This window comes from Lepisosteus platostomus, chromosome 4, assembly GCF_059453375.1.
Source record: "Lepisosteus platostomus isolate fLepPlt1 chromosome 4, fLepPlt1.hap1, whole genome shotgun sequence".
Classification (NCBI taxonomy): Eukaryota; Metazoa; Chordata; class Actinopteri; order Semionotiformes; family Lepisosteidae; genus Lepisosteus; species Lepisosteus platostomus.
In genome coordinates this window covers 55,849,679-55,864,437 of record NC_142614.1, presented here as the reverse complement: position 1 = coordinate 55,864,437, position 14,759 = coordinate 55,849,679, and the positions used below count along the sequence as shown (strand labels likewise).

General features: G+C 34.7%; 1 protein-coding gene across 1 annotated transcript in view; it reads left to right on the top strand.

Annotated features, from left to right (window-relative positions):
• The window catches only part of kcnn2 (potassium calcium-activated channel subfamily N member 2), a 77,897-nt gene extending 63,492 nt beyond the window's left edge, over positions 1–14,405 (top strand). The window contains exons 5-8 of the mRNA XM_088629939.1: positions 3,600–3,710; positions 5,237–5,364; positions 10,286–10,355; positions 13,791–14,405. Of these exons, the coding sequence (XP_088486065.1) occupies positions 3,600–3,710; positions 5,237–5,364; positions 10,286–10,355; positions 13,791–14,075 (594 nt within the window). The 3' untranslated portion in view covers positions 14,076–14,405. The remainder of the gene's footprint in view (positions 1–3,599; positions 3,711–5,236; positions 5,365–10,285; positions 10,356–13,790) is intronic.
• The last annotated feature ends 354 nt before the right edge of the window (positions 14,406–14,759 follow it).

Sequence of the window (14,759 nt, the reverse complement as noted above, 5' to 3'; positions counted from 1 at the left end):
TTAAACACAAGCTGTCTTTAGCCCTCTAAGCTGGTTCATACAGAAATGTAGAGATCTAGGCTCAGAACACACAGCTTCATTAGCGAATACATATGCAGGACAACTGGAGAAGACGTTTTACAGAGGATGGATTTTTAGAAACATCCCATCATATTCACAACGTGAAATCTAGAAAATAATATTACGTAACCAAAATCCGCAATATGGAAACAGAACCTGTGTAATTGTTGATAGATGATGTACTCGTAACATTTTTTCAAGACGAACTACAACATTTAAAAAATGACTTGTATGTACTTGATATCTCTAATCAATCCACGGGTCCCAGCACAAAACGAAAGTAAAACGCATACCGTTTCTCGCTTCTTATTGCTCAAAAGTAATTTGACCGTATGAAATGCATAATATAAACCTAGAAACATATACGTGAGCAGTACTTAAGCACTGTAGTATCGGTGTTAAGACATACCTCTCAAATACTGTAAATCAAGTTAAAAATATCTCAAGACCGATTCTGGTCGTAATGAAACCATGCAAGGGAGTTTTTATGTCCGTTGCAGTTCTTTTGCAACATGAATATAATTATATCGTTATTAATTTCTTGAGATACGCGATTCCATATTATATTCCCTTTTAATCAAATTCTAAAAGTATGCTTGTTGACTCCGGTATCACGTTAGTTAAAGACTTCGAAGCTTACAATGTTTAGGGAGAAATGGAATACCGGTGTGTATTTTTTTCTTTAAAGTACCGAGACCAGCCATATACTGTATGTTTATGTTAAGATTTCCCTTCAGTGGTAAAATTAGATATGAATATTCAATACTTAAACGGGCACAGTTAAGACATTAAATATACATGTACATATTGTATACAGTACAGTTTGCATACGGTAATATGTTTATGTTACGCGATTAAAAAATAAATAAATAAAACTGGAAGGTCCAGCACCACCATTATGTTTATATGGTTGTTTTTGTTGGTTGGTTGTTATTATGGTTATTAATAATTCGATCTATAGTTGTAATCTGAGCCTAAATAAAAAGAAAAAGCAAGTGATTAGGTTTATGAGCAATCTAATTACTTATTCGTTTAAAACGCTATATAAAATAAAGTTTATTATTAATTTGCTGGACAGAGCGGTGAACATTATTATGCATAAGACAAAGATAACGATCCTGATCAGTTTAGAAATCTGTGTACGCTGTAAGGTTTTTACTTCTTAAACTTTTAAAATACACGTTTTGAATGGAAAGAATCCTCTTCCTGGTATAGCACGCCAGCACGTCTTTTTTCTCCAATCAGAGGGGTGTCAGATGGTGTCAGCCAATCACCATTCTGCGTTGGGTAGCAACGGGTGACTGTTCTCAGGCGGAAGATGTAAACAGCTTAATGTTCGTGTTAAATATTTTTTTTTAATTAAAATTCATTCTATACAGCAATCGCATATTTGGGTACCGTTTCATAAAACTTTCATGCTTAAAATGTTTAGGGAGAAATGGAAGACTGGTGTGTATTTTTTCTTTAAACTACCAAGACCAGCCATACACAGTACAGTTTACATACATACAGTAATGTTTTAAATTAATATCGTTTATGACCTTCAGATGCGTTATGCTCCTCTTCTTTTTATGCTCAGCTACTAAAATTTCCCTTTAGTGGTAAAATCCATATAAATATTCAAAACTAAGCGGATTAAAATGTGCACAGTAAAGACATTAAATGATTCAATCTTTGCACTACCAACCAATGCACCACGAGTGCCCCTGTCGGTCATTTTGGCCAGCCAATCACTTGCCCTGCGGTATGCTCCGGTAGCCCGCGGTGGCTTGTGGGTAGGTTACCGTACCGCGGGTTTTTACCGCGCATTTTGAATGGCTGCATCTGTACTTCATTCTTTATAACTCTTCTGCTGTAGTGGTACTATGAGAACCTTTTATAATTTATATTAGCCTCCATTGTAGTGTTTCTTTTCATCTCTCTCCGGGTCTTTATAATATTATTTTAATCCCGTTCTTGCAATGTACTGTACTCATTTTATTTAAGTGGATTCTGTAATTTTAATACATTTCTGAATTTTATATTTAGTATTAAATCTTGATAATTAATAATTTTATAAAGTACTGTACATGCCCTCTTATTTGCCCTTGTATATTTGTTGAACCATTTGCGATACTAATTATTTAGCATTTGATTTATTCAATTTTGGGATACAGTACATCAGTGCTTCAAATATGTTCTCTTTAAAATATTGCCATCCATTATTCACCAATTCCTGTCAAATCATTCCTGTCACATCTTACTTCTTTAAAGCTCTGTCTCATTACTTCTGTCTCCTTTCCTATCACCTCTTTTTGCCACACTCTGTCTTTATCATTTCATAAAAATTAGATTGGTACAAACATTTCCTAATGTAGTTGCTCAGGCAAACCAAACTAACAAAACAATCATTAACCATGTGTACCATTTCAATTTCTGCTACTGACCTACAGTATAGATATAATTCCTCTAGGTTTTTCTCAGTCTGTGTGGTGAAAATTAAAGTCTACCTTCAAAACTGTTTCCTTTGCACTTATTTGTGCTGCTGCAAGGTCATACGGTGTTAAATTCTATTTAATCACTGCAATTGGTGACCTATATATTTTTTTAAGCCTGATCCATAAAGGTATTGAGGCTTCATTCCTCTAGTTTGTGCTCCTGAGCTCTACTCTTTTTGACATGTTCTATGTCTCTTTGACATAGATATGTTTATGTCTCTCCAGAATAGTATGTACCCACTCATATTACGTTCAACTCCATCATTTTTAGCCATATTTCTGCAATTCCAATTGCATAATCGTCTGCCAACGTGGTAACTTATGTTTATTTGCTTATTCTCTTGGGATTTATTTCCAAAACGTGGTCTAGAATAATCACATTTTTAAAAAATAAAACCATATGCAGCCAAATAATTATGTAGCAAATAATGATGAAGCTCGTTGTAAGTGCAACTTGTTAATTACAAAATAAGACAAAATTACAAAAAACCCTGAAAAACTGCCCCATTAGGTTTATAAAATATAAGTTCTGGGGAAAGGTTAGACCCTAAGTCTCACACCCAGGACCTTCTTTCCCCTCTCTCTCGTATCCCCCCTACCTCCCCATCTACACTGTTGCAGCAAATTATTCCTTCCAGTAATGAGGGCGTCCTCATGGCTAGGCTCTGTATATTTTTGTCGTCTGTTGCGTTTATTAAGATCTAACTGAACTACTGGATTATAATTATTTGTATCACTTATTAAACTTGCAAAACAATGCCACTTAAGACAGAGAAAGATCTGATGCTGCCAAGTAAATTAGGAAAAAGCTTGAACTGAACACGTTGTAATATTTCTTGTTCCCTTGAAGGTTTTGTAGAATTAGGTTCAAAATTAGTGTTATAAACATATGGAGAGAATGACGCCAAGCTAAACAGACTGATAAAACATTTAACAAGCATTGTGGAAGGATCTTTCTACCATCTGTGAGGGGCGTTTAGACAGGTAACATAATTTTACTAAACCATAAGGTAACAATTGTTTCCTGTTTCATTTGTGGTGTTTTGTTTTTGTTTGTCCCAGGGAGCCGGATGCACTGCTCTGGTGGTTGCTGTGGTTGCCAGGAAGTTAGAATTAACCAAAGCAGAAAAACATGTACATAATTTTATGATGGACACGCAGCTGACAAAGAGAGTAAGTCTAAATCTAAATAACTGGTCAAATTGTGAAAGAACCTACAGTAGGTAACAGCAATCCAATGGAATCTCAATCTGAGTCAACCCTAAAGACACAAAACAAATACACTGGGATTTAATGGTGATCCTGAAGTGATGACAGAGACTACGGTAAACCTTATTTGACATGTTATAATCTGTTGCTCTTTACCATCATGAAGAATTGGAACCATGAGCTTCAAAGCATCCTATAGTAAATCTGAATGACAGGAAGCTTATAACATTCCAGTGCTGTTCATAGTGTCAGAAAAACAATTCATGCTACAACAATGAAAATGAATCCCTGTTATGTTTAGTCAGTATTGGTTGACTGTGATTTTTTTGACAGGACTCTAGTTCTAAAAGATGTAGTTATTAAGCTATCATTAAAGATGTGTGCTACTCCTAGCAATCTAGCACTATTTAAAGATGCACAATTCTAAATTTCACTCATAGCCTCTATACATACTGTGTATTTGTGAATATTTCTTCTCCTTAAGACAAATGATTTGTATAAAATGTTTTTTGTACCACATTTTTTATGCCTGTTGCATAATTTGGCTTATCTGGGTTTCAGCCATGTGGAAACAATAACAAACTTTCCCTCAAATAAACAGAAAAGTAACAACACTGTAGAAAAGCAACAGATTCTACTAGGTAATAGGGAATTAAATCAGGCAGAAAAAAAACAAGCTAAACACATCAATTTAAAACCAGATAGAGTCAATAAACAACTGGTATCATCAGAAAACTTGACTTCAGTTTTCATCTGATACAGTATGTTACTCAAAGGTTAGAGCTTAAACCCTGTTCAGAAGATTCATGATTTCCTTTCAGCTGTTGACTGTTTTTACACACTAATGCATCACGTAAGCAGTGTTCTGCCAGAAGTTCTTTCTGAAGGGAATATTGTCAGATGTTTTACTCTAAACAATTTAGGAAATCATTCCAATCAATACACTTTGGAGATGTAATGTCCCCTTTGTTTCTTTGTAAGAATGTAAGAAAGGTTACAAATAAGAAGAGAAGATCCATTTCAATTTGCCCATTTACCCGCTAGTGGCTGACCGATCAGAGGATGTCTTCCAACCATTTGTTGAAGGATATCAGGGAATGAGCTTCAGACACTTGGCTGGACTGTTTGTTTCACAACTCCACACGCCTTTATGTGACGATTTTAGTCCTGAATGACAGTTCAGAGAACATAAATAGCCAAAATTCTGCATCATAATCCCTTTATCATTTAATTCCAGTTTCGGTACATTTAATCTCTGCTCTGAGCAACCTCAGGATATTAACCGTCTTATTGCTGTGGTATGGTTCACTTCCTATTGCCAAACCATATCAGAGCAATTATGTTGTCATCAGTAAAGTGAAACAAAAGGCATTCTTTTAATTCTCTGAGTCAGTTAGACTTTGCATTAATTTTGCTGTTTTTCTCCATTTCCAGATGAAGATTCAGATTTGGAACCTTCTTAAATAAACGCAATCTCTTTTCTCTTCAAGGTGAAAAATGCAGCTGCCAATGTACTCAGGGAAACATGGCTGATATATAAAAACACAAAGTTGGTTAAAAAGATCGACCATGCCAGAGTGAGGAAGCACCAGCGTAAATTCCTACAAGCCATTCACCAGTGAGTATGGCTTCTCAAATATTCAATTCTGTTTTTTTTAAATATTGTATAGTTATTATTTTGTGTTATACAATGCCTACAGCACTGATATTCACACCTCCAACAGGATCACTATAACATGTTTTATAGGTAACAATCTTTAATGAGTAATAACCCACAAACAGTGTTTATACTGTATAACGTAGATCAATTAAGTGAACAATTGCACCATACCGATTCTTCATTACATTCTGATCATGTGTGTCTGTGTTATAGAGATTAGTGAATTCTCCTTTGGGTCATAGTTGAAAGTTATTAATTAGTTATTAATTAATGTAGTTTTCAGTAAATGTTTTTACCAAGATCAAAAAGATAAACCTAAACTCTGACGTTATACAGTACATTGTCTGAAATACAAGTGGTCAGAAGTTTTTGGTAGCTTTTTTATTTTTGCCTAATTTTAAAACTTAAGGAATGAAATGCAGGCCATTAGTTTATGCAGATTTGTAGACATGCAACAAAGATATTTCAGCACTTGAATCTTATTTTGTTGTTTGGTATTTACATAGAACATGTATAACTGTCTGCAGGTAAACTATGGCTTCTAATACAATGCTATAACACGTGCTTAATTGACCATTACCTACACTAAAGAAGATTACAAAATAAATTGCAAAAAGTCCATAACAATAGACCAGTATATGTTGTAAGGGCATCCTAGTCTGAGGTAAAAAAAACAGAAATATTTGTTTCAATAATGATACAAAGTTCAAAATCACATTGATAAATTAATATTAGAAGAAAAAAATGAAAATTCTAATCAAAATATTGGTGCAAAACATTTGCTTTCATATGTTCTGCAAAAAATGAAAAGTGCAGCCACTTGAGCTACAGTTAGTGCAGCAACTGCATGCTTTATTGAACAGCAAATACTAAAAGAAAACCCAATTCAGTTAAAACAGAAATAGCAAACACGAGAAACAAATTCTCCAGCACAAGCGCACACATTCACGGTCACTAGTGATGATGGAGGCAAGAGGCTTTTGCGCACTTGGGTGAGTGAGATGCCCACTTACCTTTGCTTATCCCTCCACTGGACTCCCTCTATACACATCTTCAACCCCCCCTCACCACCATGGGCATTGTGTGACTTCTGCATTTTCTGAGTGCTCCACTGCCCATTGACAAAGCAGCACACTGCAACAGCCACATTTTCCTCCATTCATACATGGACAACAGAACATACTGTAGATATGCACACAGATTATGAATACAGGGAAAGCATGAACAGAATGCAGGGGTCTATTTATAAAGCATATCTTAAGGGCTCTGTTTCTATTGCAACATATAAAGATAGATATATAATGATATTATCAAGTCCTTATTATTGAATCCAGTAAAATAATGTGATTTTGATCTTTGTTATACAGGATAAGCCTTATTTTACACCTTATATGCAGCTTGGAAACAATAAACTAAAACTGGTGACTTTCAGTGTAAATACATATAAAATTATTTCCCTTTCCTTGTTCTGCCTGAGTCTAAAAATCTGAATGTCTCCATTCCATATAATGATTATACTTTTAAAACCAAATTTACTTTGTTTCCATTTACAGATTGTTTTTGTTTTTTGTGTTGTTTTTGATTAATGAAATTATTCGTTTTGTACTTCAGTTTTTCTGCTAACGTATAATTGCGTTTACCTAAAAATCCCTTTGTGCTGATTTTTTTTTGTGTGTATTTTACATTTTCTTTCTTTTTTCAACAAATTGCAATAGAGCTCGGAAGTAAGTCTGTATGAGCTGTTCTTCTTAATTATTGTAGAGTCTTAATACTTTATGCATGCATCAAACGACCCTGTTCTTTTCAACTCAACAATATGACCACTGTCATGGAAATGTGATCCAAAATCATGATCCTTTATGTGATAAGTGAAATTCACAACACTTGTAGCATGGAATTCTTTGTCAAACCACAATGCAGATGTTGCACTGTTTGAAATCTTACCATCACTTGCAGCTAAATTCATTGTCACTAGAAATAAATAAGAGGCACCGTATTAAAATGCAGTTGTTACAGGATTTGTTATTGCACTATGCATTACATGCATGTACTGTACGTTCCCTCAAAAGTCCACATTTGATACAGTACCTACACTTATTAATGCTGTAATTTATTCCTTTTTGATATGTTTTTGGTATATGGAGCTCAGAATGGCCTTAGTGCATCCATGTAGTAGCACAGAAACACTATGTTTTCAGGGAACAAATTCAAGCCTTTGGTTGCTTGTGAGTGTGTACATTAAATTAGCTATTTCAATATTAAGCATAACTATAAAAAACATAAAAATTACAAAGTAATTTTTTTTAAAGAAGGAAATAAAATATTAACAATATTAAAATAATGTGCAATAAAATGTTAGTTTCAGAATTTCTACAGAACTGATTAAATTAAAACTCTAACTACTTTATTCAGGACATTTTTACTATGACAATATTATACTATTCCGACCTGCTGTTCATGAAGGGATCAAAAGGGAGTTATGTTAAGTTTCACTGGATGTGCTGTACAGTACTGTACATCAGTGAAGGCTCAAACATTAAGTGAAACTTGATTTGAATTGATTTCTTCATTATCCCATAGTGCCCTCATAGATACAAACGAGCACCTATGTTGTACTGTATACTGTGCAACACATAGCATCTATTTGGACTGTTGGTGCAGGTGTGATATTGCTAATGGATAAATGCATGATGTGGGCATGGCTTTATCACCCAATTTCTCACCCAGGAAAGACTTACTCACTTCATATGTCTAATATGTGACTTATAAGTCACTTTTTTCAGACGTAGGTCCCATATTATATTGACACATCTGCTCATTGCATTCTAGTAAAATACAATAAGTAGTTTCTGGTTATTTATAAAGCCATCAAATTTAGCTATAGTACTGCATTCACTAACATTTTTTAAAAATAAGCTAAGATCCAAAAATCCAGAATTTACCAAGGAATGTGGGAATGTTCTATTTATTAATTAGTACATAAGAGTTTATAGTATGTTTCAAAGCTACACATGAAAGTAATAGTAATAATGAATATTTAAATTAATTCTAATGAAGAAACTCAAAGTGCTGTCCAATGGCATACACATTGTACACAAGCAGAAAAGAATAAAAACACAGAAAATAGTACAATAAAATTTAAAACTATTTTAAAATGATAAAATCAAGAATAAAAATAAATTATTCGTAAAAAGATACAGTAAAAAGATATGTCTTTTTCATAGATTTAGTGCTGCACACGAAAAGACTGTCTTCCATTGTCCTCAACAGTGAAAGAAGGCCTAAATCCGCAGCTATCAGATTGAGAGCTGGGCTACATTTATGCAATAAACCCTTAAAATAACCTGAGGCTACATCTGGTTTATACGGAAACAGGGGAACCTTAAATCTCACTTTAAACTTCGTAGGGAGTCAGTGCAATTTACAAAAGACAGCAATAATGTGCTGATGCCGTTTAATTTTTATAGCAACACACAAGGCAGAGATCTGGACAGGTCTGTGTAGTACCATTGATAAAAGTGCTTGTACGCAGAATTTACTTTAATGAAATAACTTCTAAAAGATAAATAATTGATATCATTCTTACCTGTGTATTTTTAAGTCGTACTGAAAAATTCCTGCAAAGGTCAGTGGTTCATAAATATAAAACCTTTGGGTTTCATACAGTATATTGTCAGGCTAAGCAAACTCATTCAAATGTTAATATGCTATTGAGGCTTATAGTGATCTGTCCAGGACAAGATGTTCGCCAAGAGAGCAGGATGGTCACAATAAACTAGAAGCTACTGAGCTCAATTAAGATCTCTTCATCTGCAGCCTGTTGGCAAGATTATGAAATTCCAGTATAGATTGCTTATCTGTAACTTGGTAGGGAAGAATCTATTTGGGAGAGAACACAGACTCCCTAAGCTTTAGAGACAGCTACAGAAGTGTGTAGTATTTAAGTCTTGTCTCTGCATTCAAATGGTATTCAATCTTAAACATTTTAGTTCTAGATAGTAACACAAATAATAATTACTAAAATGTTTTCACCGTTTCAAACATATTTCACAATGGATTTGATTGCACTTTAAATATCAGTAGGAAATAGAGAACTTCTCAGTTCTCTGAAAGCAGTGCAAGTCAACAAAACGTGTTTTTGTGTCAAAGCAGAAATAAGCAAATTGCTAATTTGTGTTTTAATTAAAATTGAGACACTACAGTATATAGTATACTGTTGAAATGATCATTTTCAGACTGAACAGAATAGATTAATCGGATGTTGATGTGGACTGGAAAACAAAATGGTTACAGGGTCAGACACTTAATTTCCATTGACCTTGTTTGTTTTGTAAGGCTTTAGCTGCAAGTTAATGAGTTCCAGTTCATATTGGTTAGAATCTCGCTTATCACTGAAACTCCATCAGGTCCAGATGCCTTCTAATCAATTCCATTTCAGAGTGAACGGGACTAATACCTGTATCTAGTCACTTTGACATAGGAAGAATATTAATACCAAAAAACATCGAGAGAGGCGTCATCAACACCATCAAAGTTTTTTTTTTCATCTTCCTATGCCTCTGTGCTAAGATACTGAAGCTTCTGATGACTTTTTTTCTGGCTTGTTTCTCAGACTGGTAAAGAACTGTGCCTTTTAAACTGAAATTTCAAACCCATGGCAAACAGCACTCAGAGGACATGAAACATCTTCCTTGCTATATATATTTTGTGTTGCGGTGTGGAGAAAGCATGCATCTCATTCAACCAGTTACATAAATAATCTGATTAGGAAAGTAATGCAAGCATTGCCCATGCAGATGTTTGATTTGTGCATGATGTTTGAAGACGGCAAAAGAGAACTGGTTCTTCTTAATGACTCTTTACAAAATTCCACATTTAGATTAAGAAGTGTAAAAATGGAGCAACGAAAGCTGAATGATCAGGCAAACACTTTAGTGGATCTCGCTAAGGTAAGTACAATTCTGTGACCAGTCATAAGAGAGAATACAATCCATCTTCTAACCACTTCATCCAATACAGGGTTACAGGGGAGCCAGAGCCTATCTGAGCAAGCAATGGGCACAAGACGGGATACACCCCGGTCAGGACACTAGTCCATCGCAGGACACACAGAGGGACAGACACACTCACACTCACATCAGGGCCAATTCTTCCCGGAGCCAATTAACTTATCAGCATGTTTATGGACCGTGGGAGAAAAACCATGCAACCACAGGGAGAACATACAATCCCCACGCGGGTAGGACCCCAGGAAATGGCCCCTGCTCTGCGAGGCAGCAATGCTTAACAAGCTACCATGCTGCCCAAGAAACAACAAGTGTTAGCTAATTTAACATAAACCATAAACTGGTATGTAATAATATTTCCGTTTTCACAAGCAACAGTTCTTGTAAAAATATCAGAAAGCTGCAAAGTTTACACTATTACGATAGTAATCATGATGCCGCTTATATAAAATACTGGATTTTCACCATCTATTGCAAAACCAAAGAAGGCAGCTTGAGGGATATTAGGGTTATAATTTTAAATAGAAAAAAATACATTTGTAATCACATTGCACTAACTCATCATTCATGTGTCATAAATAAAGTTTTGGTCTACCATTAACAGTAAAGTAGGACTGGCTTTATTCATCTCATGCATCTAACAATTGAGCAGAGCTACAATGGCCAATTAATGCTATTCAGGTGCCATTCCGCAGCACTCACGTCCGGCTGCTTTGTCGAATTTTGAATTTTGTGACATTGCTGACCAAAGTAAATTGTTAATATTCTTCCACTGGAGGTGGTTTCTAATGTTACATGCACCAGCACCCCATTACACAGATCAAGTGGAGAATTTAGTAATTACATTCATCTGTTGAATAAAGGCTAGTTTCATCTAGACAGGCCAGATGGATCAATCCTAAAGCAGACACTAGTCAGGACTCTGAGATTAGTGCCAATACCCTTGCTAAAAGTTTTGTGGGATCTTTAATGACCAGGTACTCAGGATAAGTTTTTATGTCTCGTAAAAAAAAGAGCAGCTCACGCAGAACACCTCCAAACTGAGACATCAGTTTGGGATTCCAGCCCAGAGAGAAGAGTTCCACCTACTTGTCAACAAAAGCACTGCTTACAGTGTAAGACTGTGTAAGACAGTGTAACATTGCGTACATCTTTCTTTAGAAGTGACACATCCCAGTACTGACCAGACCCAGCCTTGCATAGTCTCCAAAATGAGATGAGATCGAGCTACAGGCTGGTAATGAAAACCCATAAACATGATATGATATTCCTGGACATCAGTCCACTACTGATTGTCATCAGCACCACTAACCATCTTTACCAGCACGTGATACTCATGAGTTATACAATGAATGGTTTAACTGGCTCCAGGAATTGCAATACACACAGGAATACCCATGGTTTGCGTAAGTGTTATATTTTGTCTTCTGTTACTCACTGCTTTAGTGACCAACATGTTGTCCTGAAGGTGTATGCTGCATCTCGGACTTTAAGTCACTGGTTTGTTGCATTGTACAGTATGTCATAACTGTGAGATATCTGATATTTTGCTGTGGGGCAATCATATAGTTTCCCAGCAGAATACAGGAATAAATATAGGAATTGATGTCATGCAGTAATATTTTTATGCACTCTTATTGTACTGTACAGTATATCCTGAGATGAGACACATTGTATACTTTGTTGCTCTAAAACATATACTTACTTTAAAAGGTAAATGTTACTCTGTTCATTGTTTGGCATATGGATGTTCTGTCACATTACTCTCAATGCCAACAAGATATGCTTCTCAAAGTGAGATAAAAAGTTAAATAAATCTCTGGCATTCCCCTACATTTTGTGACCAGTATACAGTATATAGTATATTCAATATTTATATATAGTATATACACACAAACATATGCATGCTCACACACATATATACTCACTGGTGAACTGTTTAGATACCAGAATAAAACAAATGGAACCCCTCAGTGTTAGACATCTGTTGTACACTTCAGAAGCATGAGACTGAATTTGTTTATTTTTTTCCTGGCCAAAACAATTTTCCTGTTGAAAACTTGAGGCATCAGCAGAACATGCAGTATAATCCCAATCACCATTTCCCATGTCATGACAATGATCCTGATATAAAAATGAATTATATAAAATGTATATAATTCCTACTGAAATGTACGGAATATATCACAATACATAATTCCTTAAGGAATATATACCCAATTCTGTTAAATATGATTTTTGGCTCATTTCATGTACATCTATTCATATATTGTCTTCTTTCTAATACAATTTTAAAACTTCTTTTTGACAGAATTTTAGTTTTCATTTGAGGATTATGTTTTCATTTTATAAAAGTATGCTTACACTTTTATAATGTTATAGATTATATAATCCCCTCAAACATTATCGGTGTATTAATTATTGTGAAAGAGACAAATTACTGTGTAAGAAGTATTTTCATTCACCACTTTTATCTCTGTAAAATGAAAGAGTTACATGACCAAAAAAAATGAAAGAGAGGAGTTCTACACTACAATGCAACACTAAGTCAAATCAGCAATGACTAAAAATTCTTAAATTAGTTTTAACTGCAGTTCTAAACCTTCTGTTAAAAGAGAGTGCTTCCAAGTGTGACATCACTTGGAAGCACAATTAAAAAACATCTGCAAACAACAGACAAAGCGGATAAAATATACAACAAAGAAGCACTTTGAAAAGATCTGCTTTTCTGCTTTTGTTAATTAGTTAAGACTCTGCACAACAGTTATCAGATTTGTAGCTGGCAGGTGGTTCATGTAGGAATATCCATTCTTTCATGATACTCTTGCTAAATAGTACTGTAGGTGCCTATTTTATGGATTACATACAAAAAACACAGTGGTACAACTGCTACAACGTTTCATCCAAGGATGTATTTCTAATTTCCTGCAGAAAAATTCAGGGCATCTCTTGTATTGCTTCCATAAAATGTCTCTGGGGGCAGAGTGCTATATTTTCCCAATATCCACAGTAAAGGGCATCAATTGTAATAAAGTTTTTGCTGCAATGCCAAATCTCCTCAATCTTCTAGATGTACTGTAACTATTGTACACAAATTATTTGAGCTGAATGTCATTAAGGCCATACATATGAAGATAACATGAATTAGGCCAAACTAACATGATGCTGCATACAGTGTATGCTTTAATTTAGAAAAATATTGCTTTGTTATTAAAAGTCTCATTAACTAAGCACATCAACCATCCCATGAAATGTAATATCTGTGAAAAATTATATACAGTACCATACTGCATTCTAAGTATGTTCCATATTTTCTCTATAAAAAGAAACTTGTGTGAAAATATGCCAGCTAAATCTGTTTTTTCTTCCTGACAACAGACTCAAAATATAATGTATGACATGATTTCGGACTTAAACGAAAGAAGCGAAGATTTTGAGAAGAGGATTGTCACTCTAGAAACCAAACTTGAGACCTTAATTGGGAGCATCCAGGCTCTGCCTGGACTTATAAGCCAGACAATTAGCCAGCAACACAGGGAATTCTTAGAAATTCAAATGCAGCCCTATGACAAGCAAGTTGCCTACAGTGCTGAGAGATCACGGTCCTTGTCCAGAAGGAGGTCCTCTTCAACAGCACCGCCAACGTCATCGGAGAGTAGCTAGAGTTGACTGAAAACCACAAGATAAAAGACTTTTTGCCATCATATGGTCAATATTTTAGCTTTTATTGTAAAGCCCTATGGTTTTAAATCAGTGTTATCCAGGTTCTGATATCCAGAATCCAGGAAACCTGAACAAAAAAAAAAGATTTAGGCCAAAATGAGTGAGAAATCTTTCTCTCTTTTTTTTTCCTGTAAGATGCACAGTGAATGCACCTATCATTGCTATATAGATTGTTTCTTCTGTACTTTCACTAACTTTTTATTCATGCACTTCAATGAACTTTACTATTATAAGAAATAATATAATAAAAATTATTTAATTTCTGCATAAGTCTGGTCATTTTTCTTTCTGGAGCTTTCGATTAAAAGAAAGAAAGATGTACAGTAGTATTATAATCTAATGTTTGGTTTAGAATAAAAGGAAAATTATTTTTAATCCTAAAATTTATTTTAAGACATTATATTGTAGATGTTTTCTATTTTAGATGCACTAAACGTGATTATTATATATTGTTACAAATATTTTATGACAAACGAATAGGGTGTGAGAAAAACATCTCAATGTGAGGTAATAGTGAGTCCATACCCATGGATGCATGGAGGGTAGGTGTTATATTCCCTAAGATTTCAAGTATGAATTATACAAACATAACTAGTAGAACTCTACAGGAATTATGCATATTCA